Source organism: Gobio gobio (genome assembly GCF_949357685.1).
Source record: "Gobio gobio genome assembly, chromosome: 9".
Lineage (NCBI taxonomy): Eukaryota > Metazoa > Chordata > Actinopteri > Cypriniformes > Gobionidae > Gobio > Gobio gobio.
The window spans coordinates 43080104-43098658 of NC_137115.1; the positions used below are offsets into that span (position 1 = coordinate 43080104).

Here is an 18555-nt window from a genome sequence, read left to right on the forward strand (position 1 = left end):
GGCACGTTTATAAAAGTTACTTAAATGTCCTAATTGAACTAAGGCCTAATCCTGGCTTAGTCTAAGCCCTGTCTGTGAAACCGGGCCTACATTGCTAAAAGTATTGGGACACCCCTCCAAATCATTGAATTCAGATGTTCCAATCACTTCCCAGGGCCAAAGGTGTATAAAATCATGCACCTAGGCATGCAGACGCTTCTGCAAACATTTGTGAAAGAATGGGTCGCTCTCAGGAGCTCAGTGAATTCAAGAATGGTATTGTGATAGGTTGCCACCTGTGCAATAAGTCCATTCCTGAAATTTCCTCACTACTAAATATTCCACGGTCAACTGTTAGTGGTATTATAACAAAGTGGAAGCAATTGGGAACAACAGCAACTCAGCCATGAAGTGGAAGGCCACGTAAAATCACAGAGCGGGGTCAGTGCATGCTGAGGTGCACAGTGCGCAAAGTCACCAACTTTCTTCAGAGTCAATAGCTACAGACATCCAAACTTCATGTGGCCTTCAGATTAGCTCAAGAGCAGTGCGTAGAGCTTCATAGAATGGGTTTCCATGGCTGAGCAGCTGCTTTTCTCAAAACTTTTGGCAATATAGTGTAGATATGAGTTAAGCCGTATCCCATATGAGAGAGTTGATTATTCACACAACAATAATGGCGTTATTATTTACTCAGAAATGTACCTGTAATAAATGTCACCTGCTCGCTGGTAAGGTTACTCTTTAGCTATCATCGTATAAGTCACATTTACTTCTCAAGTCTATAGTTCCATTTGTCAAATGCTACAAATGCAAGTTCAAGTGAACAAGCATACATTATAATATAGCCAAACCTAAAATAACATTGATAAACAGTGCTAAACAAAAAGATGGACAAATATAAAATATATATCTAGCAGTCATTTTTACATGCAGATATATTTTATTATTATTACATAACTTTTATTTCAAACACAACAACAGCATAATACAGAGTGTACAATAAACAATTGTTTCTGGGCATTTTATGTGTAGAAAAATATCTTATATTCAATGTCTGTTTGAAAGCATACAAAGATATCATTATAATCATAAAGCAGTTATAAAGGAAACGTTGCATGCTCTTTATATAAACAAATAGCAAACAAAATGTAACAAGCAAAACTGCTGTCAGCAAGCCAAGTATAATGAGCCCATTAACTGTATCATTTACAGCACACTAAATGATTTTTGGTTCTCTGAATTGTACATGTTGCCTAGATTTCTGGGACAGCATTCATATTACGCATTTTTGTCCGAACAATGATCGAGGCTTCTCCCTTGACATCTCTCAGTCTGTCTGAGTCAAAGTCGACAAGCAGTTTCCTCATGCCAGCACGGGTGGGTTTAAAGGAGAATTTAACTGTCACAGCCTGACCAGGTTCAATCTTACCACTAGAGAAAGAGAGACATACAGTATAGACATTAACAGTCAAGATCATATCTGATGCACTTGTATCCTTGAATTCTTACTTGAGTATTTTCTAAAACTAGTACATACTGTGTTTTTATTTCTCTGGCCTCTGTTAGTCCTGCTCCCTCCACGGTAAACACGCCTCGGTGAAGACTAACCGGCAAAGGATTGGTGAAGGAGATGTGCGCTGTCAGTTTACGTGATACAATCGCATTTCCAATAATCTGAAATGTAGAACAAATGTCGGTTATTAGTAAACGTGGCCAGTAGAGCCTCTCTCATTGACTCATGCCATCCCCAATGTATATAACTTTCTTTCTTCAGATAAACACAAATAAAACATTTTAGGAAAATAATCCATCTCTGTGAATCCATATGGTTGCCTCTCAGTTGACGCTTGAAAACCCATACACAGTGATCCTACGACCCCAGTGGATGAATCAATGTCTTCTGAAGCTAAATGATAGGTGTGTGTAAGAAAAATACGAAGATTTTTAACTTTTTTATTTATAAATCATTGCTCTGCTCTACTGTCATATGCCCAGCAGGCACCGGACGTCAATATGACACCCCCAATGTCGGACAGACTGCATTGTGGTTGAAAATGAAAATCGGGTGTACGTCAGAACCCAAAATCATATTGACGTCATCCTCCAATATGACGTTGGCTTGAGACGTTGGCTCAACGTTGGATTTTGGTTAGTTAACAACACAACCTATAACCAACAATGTCTAATGATGTTACAATTTGACGTTGTGTGGACATTACCATTATGACGTCAAGGAGACGTTGGGTTTTGGTCACTATACCTCACGACTAAATGTCAGTATCTGACGTCATTACGACGTTGGTTTGAGATGTTGGCTCGACGTTGGATTTTGGTTACTTTACAACACAACCTAAAAAAAACTAAATATCAACGTCAACGGTTTTGGACTTCGAGATAGCGTTGGCATTAGACATTGAGCTGACATTGAATTTTGGTCACCTGACGTCGCAACCAAATATCAACGTCTTATGATATTGTGTGCCTGCTGGGTGTTCATGAGAGGGATGTTATGACGTGATGTAAGTGCTGTCCTCTGTGCTTCCGCGTTACTTCTCATGCAAACTTCATAATGCACTTGTGTTTATGTTATGAGCAGATCTTATGGATTACCGTCATGACTGCTGTGTGTTTTTTCAAATGTAAGTCGAGCAGCACCCATTTACTGGCATTATATTGACTTACAGAGATGGATTATTTTCCTAAAAATCTTTGATTATGTTTATCTGAATACGAAGATAGAAAGTCTTATACATCGGGGATGGCACGAGTTTTTTTTTTTTTGCGTATAAGCTATCCCTTTTATTACCTTGATAAGAAGTGCTGGCATTTTCAAGGGGATGTTGATTTCTTGCAGGATGATGTTGTCTTGATCAGTGGGTTGGAGAAGGGCTGTGACCCTTATCATGTGATGTTCAGACACACACGCCCCATAATGGTCATACTGAAGTCGCAATACTTCTTTATGAGCTAAAAAAATATGCAAAGATATTTTAGTAATTATTGTCAAAGTGCCCTAAATGAGAGGTGAAATTTGTTTGCAGATGCCACTATGTGCAACATAATTCAGGGTACCTAATCAGTCTTACCTTTGTAAGCTGGCACTTTGAGAGAGGTTGTCTTTCTCTGGCACTCTCCACGGTGGATACTATTGTAGGTTATTGCGTTCGACATGACTGTGAGTTGTGCATCTGTATCCTCCCTACCAGCATTATGCACCTCTATAATCACGTCAAAGTCTGTCCCGTGGATAGCTGGAGCATGCTTGATGAAAAGCTCAAGCTGTCCTGGGACTTCGTTCTTTTGGCCCACTTGTCTTCCTGCCTTTTTATAAACCTCTCGCTCCTTCATTGAACCTGTGGTGGGGAAAAGCATTTGAATTTGATTAATATCACATGCCAAAATTTCAGAATCAGTTGCCATAGACATAAATAAAATGATTTTCTTAACAATAAGTCTTATTGTGAATAATTCACCAGTGAAATATCTTTCCATTTTATGCCAGCATCATCAAGACAATTTTAATCAAATTTATTATAATACATTTTATAATATAAATGAATAAAGTAATACATGTTTCAGGTACAATAGAATATGAGACTTAAAGTCACCATGAAATCAAAATGGACAATTCCGGTTTTTCTATTGAAAATTACAGTATTTAATATGATTTATCCATGCACATCATTGTTTTTTTTTATTTATTATTAATGTACCTCGTAATCTTTAATCAAAATAACTTCCCCTCCCTTTTGCAGTGACATCTCTTCTCTTCTCTAACATGTTTACTGGCGCGAGAGCGGGACAGCTTGTCACTCATTTGACATCACCGCAATAGCCAACCACAATGATCCAATCAATTCCCGGTGGACAAAAATCAAGTCCCACCCTACATTTTTTCGTGTACAAGAAGCCGTTTCCCTCTGAGATACGGCATAATGAGAAAGAAACGACTATTGCAACTTCCGTTTCATGCAGAATTTAATATCAGAACAACTTTCACATATCAAAAATTTGTTTAGTTCATTATAAAGTATTTCAATAAAGTGTAAACTCAACATTACCTTCAGGATATTTGTAATTAGCAGTAATGTCCTCTCTGAAATCTCCATACACACTCTTAGTGCTAATGCTCCGTCCAATAATTTTACTGTTTTGGGACACTTGAGATCGTTCCCCATCTGGATGAACAATCCAGAAAATCAGATCTGCGTTCACCTCAGAAAACACAAATGGGGTGTCGTACTTCAACCCCACATCTCCTTCCTTGACTGCGCGGACTGGACAAGGCCCACAGCAGAAAACTCCTGTAAGAACATGGAAGAAGAGGATGTAGGCAAACAAGCTAATATACCAGCTTTATGCTAGGAGATGGGGGAAATAAGATGTTGTCTTGATTTTCTTGTTTTCTATACAGCTTACTAATAAGAATGATTACCATCACTCCTTTCTTGAGGTGTTGGATCTAGCACCTGCCATCCATTGTAACCTTCTGGGAGGTCATCGCGTTTCATCCAGGACTCAACCCAACAGTGGTAATTCCTGAAAAAAAGGATGATGCCTATCAGGGACTACAGTGGAGAATGTTTTTGCTCAGAGTTATACTTTTATAACTTTATTAGATTAGATTAGATTCAACTTTATTGTCATTACACTAGTACAAGTACAAGGCAACGAAATGCAGTTTAGGTCTAACCAGAAGTACAATAGCAGCAAGTGCAGGATATACAACGTTTGCATAAGTGCAGGACATGGATATGTACTGAGTATATATAAATATATCTATAAATAGAGAGATGGTTATTACTATAAACAGAATTTACAGGTGAATATGTACAGTGAATAATATACAGATGGTTATTACTATAAACAGAATTTACAGGTGGATATGTAATATAATATACAGATGGCTATTACTATAAACAGAATTTTACAGATAGAGGTATACAATGATATGTTAGGCTAAAATGAGGAATATGGCAGTGGATTAAGGTAGTGCAATAAATTATGGACAGAAGCTATCCGAAAAAAAAAAAGTGTAAAAGTGCAGTGGAAAGTGATTGCATATTACAGTTAGAAGTACAGTGCAAAATGCAAATGTAAACAGTAGGTACTGTAAATAACAGTCAGCAGTGCAAATGAGCATAATACAGTTAAGGTATGGTAGTGCAAAATGAATAAGTAAACAGTTGTGACTGTAATAAACAGTCGGTAGTGCAAATAACAAAGTGAAGGCGGATGTGAGGTAGGAGAGTTATCAGTATATGAGGGGAGTGGATCAACGGGGGTTTGAGTTCAGTAAAGAGACAGCTTTATGGAGTTCTACTTTAAGTATCATGTCTATATACTCGAGTATATATGCCTTAAGTATCAACTCTGTCTCCTAAAAACGCTTAGGAGAAATACAATTAGATAGAAATGAAACAACTGTTGTCATACAGAAAGGGTTATTTTATATGGATATCGTAACTTACCAGATGGAGTCCTTCCTGCCTTCAGACACACTTTCAAGTTGATCATTGAAAAGGTAATCCACACAAATGTTTGCATTGGTGTCATGAGCAGATGAGTAATTAGTGATGCATCTGGTTGGAATGCCAAGGCAGCGGAGGACTGTGGAAAGGCAACGTTACAGATCATGTGTGAGGCATAGACAAAAAAAATAGTAGCCTAGTAGAGTATTCTTGTAGTTCTGTTCAGAGAAGAATTTTTCAAACTAACCCGAACTATTCATTAAAACTACTCATTCATTCGGAAATCAGACTACAGTGGTTGCACTGTTTTTGATTCATTAAAAGGACTCATAAGAGTCACTTCATGAATCGGACTGCTGGTCGTGTATGTTTTGGTTCACCATAAAGAACCGTCTCATAACAGTCATGAATCGAACTGGTAGTGTATAATTTGATTCATTATAAAGAACCAGCTCATAGTCTATTCATAAATTGGGCTGCCCTGATCGCGTTAGGCACTTTTGGTTCACTGTGAATGTGAAGAACCGGCGAGTCATTTGTTCGTGAATCAGACAACACTGGCCACACTGTATGCATGCAGGCTGAAAAGTGGTACAGGAAACAATGACACAGATTATTTTTTTCTCACCTGTGCATGCCACTCCTGTGAACACCCAGCACTGTCCATAACGTACTTTCTGTGCTCCACCCTCACTCCAGCGCCTCAGGATGGGCACACTGCCAGTCCAATGTGTGGGTGCCACCCCATCACTGTACTTTCCATCCCAGCGCCCAGATATCACCCCCCGGTCATCATTAGCATTCACCTGTTAACGCAGATTATGTGTATTTAAATGTATGCCTGAGCAAATATGATTAGGCTAGCATTATAATAAGAGGTGGAGACAGTGAATGGCCATGTTAATAAATGCCTTACCATGGCAGTAATAGTCCTGCTAACATAAACAGGGCTTGCTCTGTTGACAATGTCCATCTCTGAGTTTTTCATGGCGGCAGGCGAATTATCAAGCACTTCAAAGCAAATATCCACCACATCTTTCTCAAACTGTTTGAAAAAGAGAATGCAAAGGATTTGAACATCTTGTTTTGCTTGCATTAGTATAAGTATGCTTACGGAGGGGTATAGAGTTTTTCTTAGATTAATATTCAGAATTAAATACTGTTAAAGTAAGCAGTGACATGCTGTTGATTATCACATAACATAATTTTGACTCAGTAATAACAAAGACTTTCCAACAATATATAGAACCAAAAATATTCTCGTCACTTTATAATATTAATATTGAACCACTGTACTCACATGAACTGATTTAAATATATTTTTAGTACATTAATGGGTCTTGAGAGAGGAAATGTCATTGCTGGCTATGCAGGCCTCACTAAGCCTTTGGATTTCAACAAAAATATCTTAATTTGTGTTCTGAAGATGAACGGATGTCTTACGGGTGTGGAACAGCATGAGGGTGAGAAATAAATTACATTATTTTCATTTTTGCTTGAACTAACCCTTTAAAATGTGTAGCGGATGTAGGCTAGAGAGCTGTGTGTGTAAACCTCACTCCCCTAGCCTCAAGAGGCGTGTTAGCGACTGACACTAGAGGCTGCGGTCCTTAGTCTCCATGTTAGCCCACCTCCCACGCTAGAGACCCCGGTTCGAAACCCACTTGGACCCGGATGGGAGTAAGGTTTAGGGGGGTGGGTGTAACAGACATAGGCCAGTAAGAGCTGTGCGTTTAAACCTCACTCTCCTGGCCTCAAGAGGTACACTAGCAGCTGCGGTCTTTAGTGTCCTTGTTGCCTCCCACGCTGGAGATCCCAGTTTCGAATCCCACTCGGAGAGGGTCCAGTAGGACCGGTTACACATAACAGCACATATTTTGTTTGTATGATTGAGATTATTGTGGTAAATGCTGCCTGACTTGTATTTTACAGAGAAAGCTAAGCACTTATAGTTACCCCACCTAATCTGGTGAATCAAGTTTTTCTTTCTTGACCCCCCCCCCCCCCCCCCAGTCTGAAAGGGGACAGCCTCTAGTTTGTGAGACAGACATTGTTGCCGAAATGTTTGACATCCACAGTAAGTGATTAACCAGCAGACAAGCCCTTTGCGGTTCTCCTGCCACCGATCTGCCACAATTCACACTCTGCCTCATCTGAATTCCACCACCATGCAACATCACCCATAAATCCTGACTGTGTGTCAGTCATCTCAGGCCATGACACTTTCTCAGAGAGGGCACTGACCACAAGACTGTCTACATATATAGGGACTGTATAAATTTGGATCTTATATCTTTGGTGAGCACATGTGAAATAATTTATAGGTTACCTGTCCGAAGTTCCAGGGCACAGTGGTGATATCATCCCATGAGCCCTGGTACAAGATCCCGTTTTCATTTATAATGTACTCCTGCAGCAGTTCCTCACTGGGAAGGTACACAGAGTCATCTACAGGAAGAAATAGAATTGAGCTTTGTGTGTAAGGCCACAATGATCATGTTACATTCTTTTGAATTTGGTATAACAGCACTCTCGCTGGTGTGAATTATTATTATTTTTTCAATAGCCTTTCACTTAACTATTCTTGTTTTGACAAAACATGATAACATTCAGATTACCTTTTTAATCCCAATTTGTGTAGCTAGTGCATAAAGAATCTATGCGAAATACAGATTTAATGTCCCGGAAGCACTGACGGAAATTGTTGAAGAAAGTCGTTATTTTTGGGGGGGTTTTGCGCACAATAAAAGTATTCTCGTTGCTTCATAAAACTAAGGTTGAACCACTGTATTCACATGGACTATTTCAACAATATCTTTACTAAATTACCTTTCTGGGCCTTGAAAGTGGTAACTTTCTGGGCCTTGACACTCTCGGATTTCATCAAAAACATCTTCAGTTGTGTTCTGAAGATGAACAAAGGTATTACGAGTTTGGAACGACATGAGGGTGCGTTTTTCCCCCTTCGCCGCAAGTTTGATTGACAGGTAATCTGACCAATCACGTCGCCGAATCTGCCGTTTTGTCCTACAAAGTGCTCAGTCAGGAGAGTAGATTAACGTCGGTGGACTTGAACGTGGAAAAACGGTGTATACTAACGTCTTTCCGCGGTTGAAACAACATTTATTTTAGTGTTCATTCATGTTTATTTCATGCTTATCAATGAACTAGAAGGAAGAGATAATCGGTTCACGAGCAGCTTTAACTGAGGCTCTACAGCGATCACGACACATTAAAGAGCCACAAAACGGTATTTATTGTTTAAATATCTTTAAAAAAATACCATTTCAAAGTTGAGACTTTGTTTCATATCAAAAGTAACTTGCTCTGTCCTGTCTGTCGGCGTGTTGTCAGGAGAGGCGTAGCAAGCTTTTCAAAAGTGTGGGGGATGGATGTGGTTTGTTTGTTAACAATAAAAACGATGAATACAATGACAGAAGGGTACAAAATGTGTAACATACAAGATATATAATATATATATTATACATACCTCGGTTTTTTTTAACCACGGTGTTCGGTTGGGTTCTGATGGCTAGTCACATCAGTTTTTTGCTATTCTATTCTAATGCTGCGTTCACACCAAACGCGAATTGAGCGTCAGGCGCGAGTGATTTCAATGTTAAGTCAATGGAAAGGCGCGTTGACGCGCGTCTGGAGGTCCCGCGGCGCGGAAGGCGCGTTACGCGCGGCGCGAAGGACGCGAATCCGCCTCATTCGCGCGTCCAGTTCGCGCGAATGGCGCGAATTGGACGCGAATTGAGCGTCTTGCGCGATACGCGCGTTACACGCGAATGGTGCTTTTGTGCATTCACGCGTTTGAAGCGAATTCGCGTCTGACGCCCGAGTTGAAAAATTTGAACTTTGGCGTCAATTCGCGCCGCGTTAACCAATCAGGAGCCTGCTCGCTGCTGTCACGTGGTAAAGTGACGTGTATGAGAAACCCTGCATAAATTAAAAACAGTACTATTGTGTCACAAAATGTAGTTTTAAGACGTTTTCAGGTGGGAATGTAGTTGTTTAAAGCTCAAATCTGTGGTTTATTTATAAAGAGAGCGCCTATTTAAAAAAAATAATCTTGTGTTTTTGGAGTTGTGAGATCCAGGCGATCACCGGGCAATCACTGCTCATAACCCCAGCGAAGGCAGCCTTTCCTCGGCCAGTCCTTCTGGCGTCTGCCGCTGGCTCTGATGTCCTGTAGTGGTTCGTCTTGTGTGGATCTAACGGGCGATCTTTGCTCTCATGAATATATAATTTGTTGTCTGCCAAATCGTTTTGACTGAGGGCAAAGAGAAGTTTCTTAACTTTATATTTTAAGGATATTTAAACATACATGCAGTGAAGATAATGTAGGAGTTGCCTGGACCACATTTGTATGGCTATTAATGTTTAATATATATGTTTAATGAAAATGAAAAGAGGCAGAGTGGTGTTTTATGACATATTTCTCCTGGAGTGCCTTGAACGCGCGTCAGTTTCGCTTCCAGCGCTCGATTTCTACGCGCGTCCAATTCTCTGCTGACGCGCGAATGCATTCAAAATGTACGCGCGTGAAACTAGACGCGGTAGACGCGATTTTGACGCTCAATTCGCGTTTGGTGTGAACGCAGCATAAAAATGCTAATAAAAGACTTGAAAAAACTTACTTAAACTTAAAACTTTACTTAAAAAAACCTTGTGCACATTCCTAGTATATAGTATAATATAAAATAAATATATATATAAAGATTTAAACTGGCACCTCAGCTGTACAGCAGCATTTAAGTATGAAATGTAATGAATACATGTAAAAATGAAACACTACATAGACTTCACTATAAAATAAATTGATTCTTATTAAAGCTACTGTATTAATATTTTTCAGTCAAGAACAGAGAGTGCTTTTCTATGTCTTTTGTAGTTGTATTAACATTAAAGTCCCCATAGTAGGAAATAACATGGAAGTCAATGGCTACCATCAGCTGTCTGTGTTCAACAGATGAAATGAATACAGGTTTGGAACAATATTAGAGTGAGCAAATAATGACAGAATTTTAGAGGTGAACTGTCCCTTTAAGGACAGCGTGTTCACTACTGCTGCTGTCAATTTAAGACGTGATCTGTGCATACAGACCACACTGACACACACCGATTTTACTTTCAATTTACACATAACCGACTGTGTTTATGTTAAACTTGTGTGTATTTGACAGTATTAGCGCAGTAAGACTACTTAGTCCAGTAATCACGTGTTTGACAGGCGTTTAGTGCGCGCGCTCTGCGCGTTAAAACGGTGCATAAGCACGCGAATAACCGGCAAGGCTTTAAAACGCATGCAAATAATGAACTTTCGTGATTACGAATAACTATAGTGTTCTGTGAGTATAACTCTCTGACACCAGCATTGCAAGCGTGTCTAGCACTGTATAGTGATTGGATATTTGCTCATATCAGCGCATAGACTCACAGGCACACTGGAAAAAAAACAACGCAATTCGCAAGCGCTTATTGAACCGTGAATGCCGTACCAAACGGTTTAATATTATAATGAGAATTGTGGCATCCTTAAAGCGTTTGTGCAAAACTGCGGGAAAACTGCAGAAAAAGTGTGGGTGTTGAACAGGTTCTCACCGGGAAAAGTGGGTGTTAAAACACCCACATCCTCCTCGGGTGCGACGCCACTGGTGTCAGTGTCAGCGATATTTTCTCTAACTTACATGAGAACGTGTGTGCAACAGCAACTAAAGGGGGTGGGTCTTTGCGAACGGTCAAATTTCATTTTTGGGTGAACTAACCCTTTAACTGTTGTAAGTACCACCCGGCTTTAAAGAACTGGTGCATTTTAAGGCCAGTTCACATCAAGGGGGTTATAATTATAATGAGAACTATACTTATTTTATGAGAATAGGGAAGTCCAAAACAGCGTTTAATATCTTCCGCTTTAAATGCCCAAGCTCGGGTGGCTTCTGATTGCCTGTCAATTTATTGTTCATCAACTGGAAAGGAAACATTCTGAATGTAATTCCAATGATACCATTTATCTGTCTCATTATCATTATATATATATATATATATATATATATATATATATATATATATATATATATATATATATATATATATATATATATATATATATATATATATATATATATATATATAATTGTCATTCTGTCTTACAAGGTACACCAACAATATAGCCTACTGTCAAGCTCCAAAATAACAAAAAGCAGCGATCAATGCAATTTTAGCACCATATTCCAAGTCTTTCAGGTTATACAATAGCGTTGTGTGAGAAATAAACCAAAAACGTTGTATGGAAGAAGAAACAAAGTCAGGTGAGCGATCCCTTTAAATGCTCACCTTTGCACCAGGGATTGAAAAGCAGGTGGAAGGTCTGAGGCTTGGTTTGCTCCAGGATCTGCCCATCAGCTGAGAGCAAAACCACAGTCATGCTGTACAGACCCACAGGAGCATCAGCTGGGCTGTGGACAGTTAGCATCACCTCACCCTGAGCATTACGCTGACTGAACCACCATTTCCCATGATCCTGCTCTGAGTCAGTAACCTTCAAGACCACCTCATTATTCTTACCTGTAACACACAAACATATACATTAGATGATAAATATGGCTTTATAAGATTTAAAAACATGTTTCTTTATCTTGAAAAGTTCTGTGGTTAAAAGACCACTAAATTTAGCTAAGTCTTATACTCCAACTATACCGATCAATCTAAGATTATTACATATTCAAGTTTACTGTCCAAAACCTTTAAGCCATCTATTTGTCTTTCTCACTGCTTAATATGTTATTCTCTCCATCAAATTACTCACCCAGGTGTAGTATGAGGTTGAGCTGGTGGTCTGGGATCTGTGAGATGTGCTCAGTACACTGCAGGACTACAGAGAAGGGCTGACCTCTGCGCACCAGCAGACGCTCCACGTCCATCTCCTCTGTGCGGTGAGCATGGTTATTCTCAGAACACTGCAGATCGATATCACTCCGCATGGCTGGGCACAAAAGAAATATCCAATATTTTAAATAATAATTTGTTTGTATTGAGCCTCTAAATGCTCTGTTAATGAATATTGCATGCAATTTTTGGGGGTGGCTAAACTTATTTTAATTATGGGATAGATAAGTGATGTGGTTGCCTATAGAAACTTTTGTTTTCCAGTCTTGCTGACAAGTTTGAGATATGCACTGGAAATTTCACACTCAAGAAGTGTTTCATGACCTATTCCTTTGTCTTTCGGGTGAGCTATCATCTTAAATAATTTTCTTATTAACTGCAGTATTGTCTTGCATTATATTTGCATACATTATCTTTGTATACGTACAGTGGTGTCTAAAAGTCTGAGACAGAAAAGTTATGACAAAATAAAACAAATAAGACTTTTTTAAAGATTTAAAGCTCTCATTGGCTCTAATCAAAGGCAAGCAAAAACTTCTACAGAAAGTCAAATGTTCTTGCTTCCACTGAAGAACAAGTTATGGATATTTTCAAACCTTCTTATTCTCAAAATGTTTAGTCTGCATATGAGATGAGGCCAGTTTTTAGGAAGGAAGACAATAAACTGATGATGTGTGTGAAGTTTCAAATTTTTTGGTTGCAAGGGTGTAAACTGTTTTTCTCAAAAAACATAAAAAACATCACATGTCTAATGTGTGTGGTAACGCATTTCTATCTAATCACTTTGGATCCTCCTTATTGCTTCTTGATGCTACATTTACTTTTAATGTTACAAGCATGTTACTTTCTTTTTTGCTTTCCAAGATGAGGCTAAAGCTCAGACCTCACAAAGCGATCCGATTATCGACCAAATAAAATATCACAGTCTGCCAACAAGTCAGTGGTCCGTTTCCATATTTATTTTAACAATGCAGCGCATTTCTAACCCACCTGCATAACAGGAAACACAGCCAACTGAAGTTTTACCACCAGAAATATTTCACTTGGACTTTTAGCATCTTATAATTTTGCTGTTTGAGAAATAAAATAATTTATTGAAAAGGGGTAATATATTTTTCATTTGAACCAGGGTGAACAACACATTAGTGGAACATAAATTAAAAAGTGCTTTGGAGTGCAAACCTGCAGTTTTCTCCACTAATGGAAAAGTATCATGCCAGCCCTCTTGGCGAAACTCCATCAGACTGCTTTACACAGAGAGAAAAAAAGGTGTCAAAATTGTACCTTTAGGAATACAACAGCTTGTCGCTGGGGCAGCACACTTAAAAGGACATATTTGTACCTTTTTTACCACAAAAAGGTTCATAGTAGTACCTTAAGATACGTTCATGTACTCTAATGTACTAATATGCACCTTTTAGGAGTAAAAAAGGTACAAAGATGACTTTTTAAGGGTGCTGCCCCAGCGACAAGCTGTTGTATTCCTAAAGGTACAATTTTGACACCTTTTTTTCTGTGTGTATGTAATATATTTGAATTCACTTACAAACTTTACATTTATAAACTTCACAATACGTTACAAAACAATCTTTACAGAAATTATTTAGTAAACAAAACATACTTCATTTATAATGCAAGTATGTGTAACAGGTGCTTATGCCAAATAGCACACTGTATTTTAGCTCTCAATCATATGAATACACTTAATTCTGACTTTGAGCTTAATAATATAAATATATTATATTATTAAAGTGACTTTCTTACCATTATGCCTAGCCATTGATGGATTTAGCCTGACACTTCTTTTGTAAAATCCTGCTCTTGACGTTTTCTGTAAATTTCCGTAGTCCAGTCCAAGACAACTGTCTTCGCTGTAACCTTTGCTTTTTTAGGATCCGTTTTATAGCGAAGGGCGCCCACGCCCCTTGACGCCCCACCGTCTCTATCGTTGACTGTCCTCCTTTCTGCATAAGACACACCCTGACTCACACATCTTCTCCGTGGCCTTTATGACCTCTGACATCACACACACACATACAAGATCCTCAAGCAGCCAGAAGTGCTAAGTGTGTACAGAGAGTGATCTGTGTGTAAGCTCTACCTCTGCCTCTGTGGAAAAAGGAACAAGGCTAGGGAATTTACTACAACTTGCGTAATTTTTTGAATCACGTCATTGCTGGAAACGCTCTCTTTTGCAAAAGGGCCAGGGTCACACACAGGGCCCTTTGTTAAAAAAGAGAGGTTCTGATGGTTGGGTAACACATATTATTCCCTAGATCTACTCCACCTCTATTTCCCTCAGTTATTTTCTATTTTTAATTTCTCTGTAAGTGTCCTATAAGCAATGGGAGAAAAGACAAACCAAATTAACACAAGTTCCGGGTAAGGTGAATTCGGCCTCAAATGTTGGATTTTATAAGGCTACACTTTTTCCTGGCATAAAAAAATGAAAATCAGGCATTAGACTTTTGTTCAGTTCTTTTTCCAAGTTCAACAGCATGTTCAGAGACTAAATGTACTCAAAATAAAGTATTTCCTTTACAAAACTTCTCTGTACAACTGAATGTAAAACATGCATTGAGTAACACATGATTTAGCAGTTGACCATATATTATCTATAATGTGTAAAGTGTAATGCACATTCAAATGTCTGGTGTCAGATGGAGGTCAAAGAGTCATATTGTGGAAGCAACTAAAACTTCTGACATAATTTTGTGAGAAATTTCCCTACTATTTGTGGAGTTAATTAAATTCCATTAAGCTCCCTCACTGATGTTATGACAGCATTAAACTTTTAACAACTGGGAGTCACATAGATCATTAGAATTCTCTTTCCCAAAATAAAGTCATGTGTCTGCTGTATTGTCTGGAAGAACAATGACCTCTCCGGCAGTGGCTTCTCACCATGCTGTGACATTACTACGGTGCTTTTGGATCACACAGGCACACAGAAGGATCTCTGTCTTGCTTATATGATGGGAAGCTACACCATGCCACACCTACACATGGAGAAAAAACATTATTTGTGCATGTGACACTGAGATGAGGAATGCTGGAAAGGGTAGTTTTCAGGAAATAGACCCACACCACCTCTTCCACAAAACAAGCACACAGATCATGAACACCGATTTTTGTTGACTTTCACATTACTCTCCGATTTATCATCAAAGAGTTATCGTCATGCAAGTGAGGAACATACTAGTAACTCTTTGGATAAAAGCGTCTGCTAAATGAATGAATGTAAAGTGAGAGGAAAGTTCAGAGGTTCAACTCGCATAGTCTAGCTAGGTAGTGTAATTTGTCAGACCTCTTGTCTACAGAAGCATTTTTACTGCAGACGTATCGGAACGGATCTGAAAAGTAGGTGAGACACAGTGATAAATATTTTTATATATGTAAAAATGATTGCTAAAACCTTGTTTAAAAAACTTCCTGCAATGTCCCACTTACAGTAAACGTCATTAGACCTACTATCTTTTGCCATTGACGTAAGACGTGTTTTTTTAAAGAATGTTTTTTCTGTAGTTTTCCTATTAGAATTGTATTTTTCAATTCTAAATGGGTTTTATCTTTAAAGCATAACTCTTGATGTATTCGTGCTGCCTTCACATGCTCTCGGAATTATCGTAAATATGAGTTTCCGAGGTAAAAATTGCACATGAACGCCCTCACATTTTGAAACTTGAATGAAATGAGCTCGTAACCACGACTTCAGAAGTCGGAATGACCAAATTTCCGATGGCACGTGAAGGCAGCATAAGTACAAACTCATAAGTATTAAAGGTGAACTAAATGCCCCTTTTTACAAGATGTAATATAAGTTTTAGGTGTCTCCAGGATGTGTATGTAAAATTTCAGCTCAAAATACCCCAGATATCTTTTATTATTATACCGTGCTGTAAAAATGCCAATTTTTGAGTGAAAGAAAACACATGCTGTGTTCGTGCATGTATCTTTAAATGCAAATGAGCTGGTGCTCCCCCATCCCGCTTTCCAGAAGAGGGCGAAGCTTTGTGCTTCAGATATTCTGCCGAAAACAAAATATCATAAATATATAAAATTTGGTTTTGATTATCATCTCTATGGAGGTCATGGTCAGGTGACATTACAGCTCTTCATCATCAAGAAAGTTTACTATCTTCATGCGTTTTAAAGCCATATCCGTCTAAACTTCTGATATATGATTTCTTAGCGCACACGAAGCACGTGGACACTGCACGGAAAGCTGGATGCAAGACGACGCGTCCTGTGAGTATTATTTCTCTTTCACGTATTATCGCGGTTAAACTGTCAAATACACACACGGTTTTGTCAAAAACACACAAAGTTCACATAAACACAGTTGTTAACGTTATGTTTTCTAAGATAAACCGCAAGTAATTCGAACATAAACCGCAAGTAAAGTAATCACGTGAAGTTGGGGTGCCGTTTTTTTTCGTTCACATTTATTAATTTTTATCATTTAGTAATTGATTTTGTAATAAAACCGTTATTTATATGTTGAATTAATGCTGCCTTCACGTGCTATCGGAATTATCGTAAGTACGAGTTTCCTAGGTAAAAATTGCACATGAACGCCCTCTGATGTCGTGTTTACCACTGGGAAGTTCGGACTTCGGAAATAATTGATACCCCAATTCCCGAAATGGGCGTGTCATAAACTTTAAACATGGTGGCGGGGAGAACTAGACAGCTGTGGCAGGTGTGGTTTTATTTTTATTTTTTTTCCCAAAACAGCTAGGTCGTCTTGTCTTGACATTAATGTAGTACATATTTTCATGTAAGAGTAATCATATGAAGCGTATTGTATGTTTGGTACACAGCGAAAATAACCTGCATTTGACTGAAATTACAGAATCAGCAGAAAGCGGACAATCTGGAATGTTTATATGGTTGTCGGTGCATGGGAGACTACATGATGTTGGTTTTAATAAGATTTCCCCAATAAATAGGCAAGAATAACCTGGTGTCCACCATGATTCCTGTTCACTCCGACAACAAAGCACTTGAATGCAACAAGCTCGTAATCACGACTTCTAAAGTGGGAATTAGGAAAGCATGTGAAGGCAGCATTATGTTTTTTTAAAGCATACGATTAGAGTGTGACGTCATATTCTGACCGTTGCAGTGTGTGTAGAGAAAATGTGTCCGCTGGAATAATACATTGATGTGATTAACGTACTCATATAATGAGGTTTGGGCCATAGAAATCACGGGAGATATTACCAATATATTTAAAACATTAATCTCATAACATTATTATGCAACTGTAACTGCAGTGTAAATGCATTTAATCTGCCTCTCAGCAGCATTAAACAGTCTGTGTAAATACTTCCAAATGCCACTTCAGATGCTGTGCCGTTTCTGCAGTGCAAATATGGATTTTGTTGATACTGAAAAGTATGTGATTGGTATCAGCCCTATAGTATCTTATTATTCTAATTGCAATAAAATTAGGAATTTGAACGAAAGAGCATAAAAAGCATAGAGCAAAAGTTACCCTTTTATAGGTAAAAAATACCCCAGGAAATAATTTTAAGGGGAAAAGTATCTAATATAGGCTATAAAAATATAAAATGAAAAGTTTATTTCTGTCAGTGCGTAGAGGTTTGGGATTATTTTTCCGTTTTTATCCTAGCTTCTGCAAAATGTTCTTTTTTGGTTTTATAGAAATGGCCACCCTAGATGTCACAGGACAAAAAAATCCTTCTAAAACACTATAATATATCATCTAAATAATAACATCTCGCTGGATATTATATAAATGTTCTGTATGGTTGATTTTGACTTAGATCAAGGAAACTGAAAATATAAGTAAGAAAAATAAAGTCACCACCACTAGAGGGCCAAAGATTACCCACAAGTCTGTGTGTCAGGATGGCCGAGCGGTCTAAGGCGCTGCGTTCAGGTCGCAGTCTCCTCTGGAGGCGTGGGTTCGAATCCCACTTCTGACAACCTTTTTTTTTTTTTTTTGCTGAAAAGGTGAACTGGATGGTTCTCCAAGGACCAAAGTCCGTTTTATACCTCACAGAGATATCAGCAAAAATAAACATCTGTCCCCAGCAGAAAAGGGGCTAAAAATGAACTGAGCATAATACAAAAATGACTGCAGGTTAGTGGATGATATAAGACAGACGTTAAATAATTATTTTTTAACTATTTTATATAATGTAAGTGTTTCAAAGCAAGGAGTGCAATGCATATTGCATAC

The 18555-nt window shown here is 38.5% G+C and overlaps 1 protein-coding gene across 1 annotated transcript; it reads right to left on the reverse strand.

Moving 5' to 3' along the window:
- Window positions 1-907: 907 nt before the first annotated feature.
- Window positions 908-14457, reverse strand: LOC307131306 (protein-glutamine gamma-glutamyltransferase 2-like). The gene is made up of 13 exons (XM_079824883.1): window positions 14109-14457; window positions 12265-12441; window positions 11793-12023; window positions 7783-7901; window positions 6370-6498; window positions 6082-6259; window positions 5454-5592; window positions 4418-4521; window positions 4044-4286; window positions 3069-3335; window positions 2789-2949; window positions 1520-1656; window positions 908-1413 (listed from the first exon to the last, which is right to left on the reverse strand). Exons 1-13 carry the CDS (start codon window positions 14122-14124, stop codon window positions 1236-1238), a joined length of 2079 nt encoding a protein of 692 aa, XP_079681009.1. The 5' UTR covers window positions 14125-14457; the 3' UTR covers window positions 908-1235.
- Window positions 14458-18555: the final 4098 nt, after the last annotated feature.